At 35.2% G+C, this 6,695-nt stretch overlaps 1 protein-coding gene across 3 annotated transcripts in view; it reads left to right on the top strand.

Annotated features, from left to right (window-relative positions):
• Positions 1–506: 506 nt before the first annotated feature.
• Positions 507–6,695, top strand: part of LOC121322294 (polypeptide N-acetylgalactosaminyltransferase 13-like) — a 37,760-nt gene continuing 31,571 nt past the window's right edge. For all 3 annotated transcript variants that reach the window (XM_041262074.1, XM_041262073.1, XM_041262075.1), the window contains exons 1-2: positions 507–977; positions 4,722–5,002. In XM_041262074.1, coding sequence (XP_041118008.1) covers positions 4,861–5,002 — 142 coding nt within the window. In that variant the 5' untranslated portion in view covers positions 507–977; positions 4,722–4,860. The remainder of the gene's footprint in view (positions 978–4,721; positions 5,003–6,695) is intronic.

Raw genomic sequence — 6,695 nt, 5'->3', positions numbered from 1 at the left:
ATAATTTGTAATATCAGGGAAAAAAGACACGTATTCACAGTGAAGTTACACAATTCATTTTTTGGTGTCATAAATATGATGTAGTTGCTGTACATATGCGCTGGTTATTTTTAGACCAGTTTGTGTACTCAGATCACAAGCAGTTGCATTATTACCAATACAGCGTATTAAAATTTGTTTGGGCTGCATTTAACAGCATGCATTAAGCTTCTGCACCTGTGCTGGGGTACACTACACCTGATATTTCAATTCAGTGATTTTTAACGCATTAGTGATTTTATAAAACAAAGCTACAAAAAAAAAAAAAAAAAAAAAAAAAAAAAAAAAAAAAAAAAAGTCCCATGTGGATATGTATGTGCAAGTAAAAAACCAACAAATAAAAATAACTGGTCATATTGTTATCCTATAAACTTCAATTACCAGAGTGCTTTGCAATTCAACAAAGACCGTACTTAATGATTGACATTTGCTGCAGCCAATTATAGGATAGTGAAGGCAGTCTTTTCTTTTAGCCTTGCATTTTCAGGGTTTTAGCTATGTTTTTTCCCCGTTATCTTTTGGCTTTGGTCAAGTGAAGTCGATAGAAACAGTCCTGTTTACAGCGTACTTATTTCCCTGTGCTTTTAATTCTTTAAAGAAATAATGTTCGTGTTTTGATAATTGTACTGTCAGTGGTAGACACGAAGGGATGGCGGAAAAGACGCAGAGTTTAAAGGCTGCGTCTTGCAAGAAGTGTCAAGCTTTCTTGGAGGAACGTCATTTTTGCTTGCTGAAGAGACCATGACTATCTCTCTGCTGTTAACATCTAAATACAAAACCATCCTTGAATCTTTTTTTTTCTTTTCTAATTGATTTTGCATATAATACTATTTTTGTTGTATTGTACCGTGGTTTTGCTGGTGAATGAATAATGTGTAAATATATGCAACACGTTGTTTACTGCCAAGACTGTGCAGTGCATCATTTAATCTTTTCCAGTAAGTATTACGTACTCTATATTATTATAAAGTAAGGCTGTAATATATACAACTCAGTTCTCTTTGCCATTAAGAGCAGGCACACTGCACCTTTAAACATGCTACCCCAGTATTTCTGTGAGTGCAGCTGTGTGGCGTTTGATGAAGGTAAGATGTTTGATTTTAGATGACTGTGATGTTACGTATTTTGTTACAATAGTAATCTTAAATTTAATATGGCAAAGTTAACGTGGCTATATTGGTTTAGTAAACTTATGGAGTGCAATGCATATGAGTATGACAAAGGAAAATATTAAGTTACAGCAAGTAATTACAAAATTATGATTTTAGCGAATCCAAAAAGGTAATTTTCGCAGGTTTGCTGCATTTGCACTCTCGTTGAGTGTCTTTGAATACAATATGCTTTCTCACCATTTGTAATTACATTTTATCATTGATGTTTGCATTAACGATGATTGGTCTGGCATTAAAAAAAAAAAAAGTACCATCAGCTTCACATAAAATATAGCAGTATAATTTGATTGTTCGTGTGTCGTCTAGTCTCGATTGCAGATTCTCATTGCTGGGCAGACAGGTTCCATTTGATTTATACACTGCGAACTGCTGTGTTTAGAGGGACAGATTATTGACCCATTTATTTTAGATGTCAGAATCCCGTACAATAAGTTTTCTGTGAAGGGGGCTTGTATGTAACCTATACACCAGGACAAAGTGCTATGTACTGTATTTAATGTGATGTGTTACTTAATGTAAACATGTGTTTATATTTTATAGTTGTCCCAGTTCAGAGATACTTTATTGATTCATTATAATGCTCACCCTTAATCCATATGTTGTAAAAAAAATAATTTGGTGACCTACTTTTTTCATGTTATTAAGACCTGGTTCCAATATATGAGAGGTGTACAGTCTGGAACACCTGTTAATCTTGATTAATTAAGCCAATAATTGGTGCAATTAAGTAACTGAGAGCTTGGTTGAAACAAAAACCAGAAGACCCAGTAGCTCTTCGGGACCAGGGTTAGAGACCCCTGGTCTATGGCATGGCTGTTGAGTCACGGTCCTGGAGGGTCATTCCACAGGTAAATTAATGAACTACTTTAGTATTTGGATGGGGGTTTAATTGGTTCAATTTGGACCAAGGTTGGAACAAAGACCAGGACTGGAAGAACCAGCTTTGGCCACCCTGGTCTATGGTTCTCTTCTGAATAAAGTTAGCATGGTTGCATGTAGAAATCAGCGTAAAGTGTTGTAGCAATTGGGTGGCCAAAAGTTGAAATTGCAGAAGTTGAATAAAGTTTTACCTCTTTGGGTATATGAAATAAATAGGAAAACTTTTAAAACTTTTTTTTTTCCCCTCCAGATTTTCAGTTTTGATACCTTTCATTTAGGAAAATTCTGAATCAGATCAATGAGTTGCTGACAAAACAAATGGACAAACCTGTTCTGGATGAGTTATTGTGGTGATTGACATCTCTAGCACAATTACCCTGTCCACAGCAAGGGGAGCAAATGCACCCTACGTGTTTGAATTGAACATAACTCTTTGAAGATTTCAGGATTTCATATATATGTAGTATGACAAGAAAAGCTATTGCATCCCATGCCCGAGCATAGTTTGGGGGTGCACGTGTGTGTTGGTGAGTTTGGAGGCTTACATGGCGATGGCATTGTGTAAATGTGGGAGTGATTGGTTGTTTGTTTAATTGTTTTATTGTGCATGTGACTGGTTGAGAAGTGTGTAATGTGGCCAATTTGTGATTGAGTAATGAATTGTCAATCAGCCCTGGCCACATGATATAAAAGGAGACAGAGTGGTTGGTTGGAGAGTGTGTATGAGGGGAGTGAAAGCCAGTGCAGTATGTTTACCTTGAACCAGTTACAGTTTATATTTTACCACCCTCATGTCAGTCTTTTTTTTTGTAGGTTTTTGAAAAAAAAGTCAGACTTTCTTTTGTTGGGGGGGGGGGGGGATGTGTGTGTTTTTGTGTACGGCATCCCTGAAAACTACACTCGGCAGGCACAACAAGCCCTTTTGGAACTGGGCACAAGCCCTATTAACATAATAAGTAATGCATGATCAACCAGCGTTGAAAACATGTGATTATTATTCACTTCATTTGCATTTATTTGTGTGGGTTGATTGTGCTTTTAGGTAGTGTGAAAAAAGTATTTGTTTGGTTTTGTGAGTTTGGCATAAAAAAATTCCTAGAAAAAATGTAGCTCAACTGTAAGAACATAAGTAGCAAGTTAAGAATGGTTATGCTCCTCAAGATAGTCATCAAATTAATAAAAAGGACGGAGTTATATTACCAGTGCTCAAGATAAACGCCTGTAGTACTCTCAAAGTGTAAATATTTAATACAACAGTGAAACAGAGTATGTTTTACATTCACATGGTGGATTACGGAAATTAATGCAGAAATAGACAGGAATCCATCATTAGTTACATAGCAAACAGCGGAAATGCTTTTAAAGTCTGACATATAGATACCATTCCAACAAAGAACAACCAATGCAAACTAAGAACTAATGTTTTGAATATAGATAGTCATCTTCTAAGTGGATAAGTGTTAAGGTGTTATTGTCCTCGTTTATAAGCTTGAGGGGCACTGTTCAGGGCCTTCGAGCTATATGTTTTGTGGCAGGAGGTTCTTATGGAATCACAGGGCAACTTTAAGCAATCTGATCCTTGTGAAAACAGCTTCTTTGATTCTCATTAGCACTTTAACTTGTGATAAGGGGTAAGCTAGATCAAGCGTGACATCTTCTCTGATAGGTGTACACCTCTGGAGGGTTCTATTGGCTGTACGTTAACCAGGCAGTGCACTGCAAGGGTAAGATAAGGAAGAAAGGTTGTCAGAACTCCTCATGAAAAACCCTGAGGTTGTCAGGAAAAGTGCTATAATATTGGAGACAACATACGGTGTATTGTACCTGGTGGTTGTATTTTAAAGGGCTCCGTTCTTACAGTGGGGGGTAACTGTGCGTGCCAGGTTTCCCAGGTTTTAAAAGCATCAGAATTATATTGCTGTTATGCAGTGAAAATGTGGTTCTGTGTATAATATAAGGAATAAAAAATATACTCCCAGCAGCACATAACAAGGCTGTGATTCCATCAGCATTTCCTATAACATATAAACCATAAGAACATTTGTGTAATTTGAGAAATTTTAGGGTTTCACTGTATGATAAGACTGTTAAACTCTGCTTTTTTATTACAAAAATTACAGATTTTTGTAATAATAATAATAATAATAATATTTATTACATATATTTAAATCTTATTTTCTGATGCTGTTCATGGAGTTACTGAAGCACTGTGCCTGGTTTCTTCTCAATTTAGAAATTTCAAGTAATCAAGGCATTTTTTTAAATGAACAGATTCTTGAAAGAACAATTCCAGATTATATTTTAAAAATATATCATTATTATTATTTATATCACAATGTGCTATAAGGCTGCATCATAGCACAACTGACCAGAAATGTTAAAATATGATTTCTCTATAGTGTGCAGCTGGCAGTGTCAGCTGTTATTACTGTAGAGTATGTACCATGTGTTCTCTTGTATTACAACTAAAACACTTGTTCTGCAATGTATGATACATTTTATAATTAATAAGGATTGGACTGTAGAAGGTCACATTTTCTAGTGATTTTTTTTTTTGTTGTTGGTTATAGTGAAGAGGGGGTTGAATTATATTAGTCCTTTTGTTTCTGTAATTTGTTCTTTCGTTTTCAGACTGATGAAGCTTGTCCAACATCCATGCTCCGTGGCTCCTGTGTTGCCTTCTCTCATCACGGTACGGTTTCTCCATCCCAAAAAAGGAGGCTGCTGATGCGGATTGATTCTATAGCAAGTGTATACATCAACTAAAGACATGAGAAGATTTGTCTACTGCAAAGTGGTCCTGGCCACATCTTTGGTTTGGGTGCTTGTAGATGTTTTTTTACTCCTGTACTTCAGTGAGTGTAACAAGTGTGATGACAAGAACGACAGATCACTGCTGCCTGCTTTGAGAGGTAAGTATTTCCCATTTCAATTTCAGGCCCTTATTCAGTTTCTTTGCTCACAGCTGTGCACTTTACAGCTCATCGATGTGATGAAACATATAAGGAGTGCACAGTCCATGAAATAGGCATACCCTCCCTTTAAGCTGTTTCATGTTGCATTCTAGGACAAACGTTTCCTTTTATGTTGCTTAAGGGGTTTCAATGTATGACGGGTTGGATGCATACTTTAGTAGTTTAGTACAGCAAGCGACTGTTTTAAAGCACAATTGCTTCAAATATAACATTGCACATCACCTTTCCCACAAAAACATATATTTTGCAGGTGTCTGATGTTTAAATGGATGAACACATTGTTTGGATTGCTTTTCCCTAGTTTGTGTTCACTGATGAGGTTATGCGATACTTCTTATATAAAAGCACTCCTGCATGTTCAACAGATTTATTAAATGTGATTACTCAGTCTGTAAATCCAAAATCCTGCAAGTTATGACACTTTTGTTGTTGTCTTTGCAAGTACTGTACAATCATAATTGTTAACTTTATCATTTAAAGCCTGTTTTTTAATTTTTTTCTTAGCATTACTTGTCTGCTTTACCGAGTCCACTGCTATGTGACAGTTAAGCTGATTTGCAAGGTTATGATGAAAGGATAGAAATCTCGAGTGAAAAAGTGTTGTTTTGCAAATGCTATTCTTGGTACTCCTGCATTATTTTGTTATGTGAATGTTCTGTCATTTCAATTGAACGAAGGGCTAGGATGTGTGCCTGGTTACTGCTGTAGCACTATATTCAGAATCTAAATGCGTTTGTGTAAGCTTCTGGGAATTAGATTCTGTCAAATGAGGTCTAAGTACTAATTCTAACCAGAAAAGCATGGGATCAGACATTTGGCAGTCTGTCAACTTATTCATTAAATCTTTCTTTTTGTGACCTGAAGGATACAGGAATTAAAAGCAATGTGTGTGTGTGTGTGTGTGTGTGTATGTGTGTGTGATATATATAAATATATATATATATATATATATATATATATATATATATATATAATATATATATAATATAATGCGGTGTGATAAAACAAAACAGTTAAGCAAAACACTGGCGCTTTCGCTGGTCTCAAATAGTAAATAACAATGACAGAATAATGTTTTGCCGGCAAAATGATGTAGCACACTATGATTCTCACTGAAATGCAAAACCTACGTGCATGAATGCTTTTTTCTAAATCAGTTCAACTGAATAATAATAAATCACAATTTGTAGAGGCATGAGTTTTGCTGAAGAGATGTCATTATTATCATACCTAATGTTTGCCCTATGTTGATTTAAAATAATGTTTTTTTTGTTTTTTTTTACATAAAGTGAAAGGGGGATAAAATCGTAGGAAAGAAAAACAGAAATCTGTCTCTTATCCTGTCTGTATATATTACAGGCCAAAACATTAATACATGGTCTCTGCAAAATACATATTATTATTATTATTAGTAGTATATAATAATATAATAATAATAATGATAATAATAATGCAAGAAGGGATGCAGTGAAGTCTAGAAAGATTAATCCAACAACAAAAAAAAGAGTTCAAGAAAAATAAATAATAAATTACTCAATTTACCCGAGTACATCATAGAATACATTCTGAATTCACCTCAAATGGTTATAACTACCATCTCCTTTATTTTATACATTGACCACTGAGCTGG

Source organism: Polyodon spathula, chromosome 10, assembly GCF_017654505.1.
Source record: "Polyodon spathula isolate WHYD16114869_AA chromosome 10, ASM1765450v1, whole genome shotgun sequence".
Lineage (NCBI taxonomy): Eukaryota > Metazoa > Chordata > Actinopteri > Acipenseriformes > Polyodontidae > Polyodon > Polyodon spathula.
Note: the sequence above shows the minus strand (reverse complement) of the source record. Positions and strands in the feature narration are given on the sequence as shown.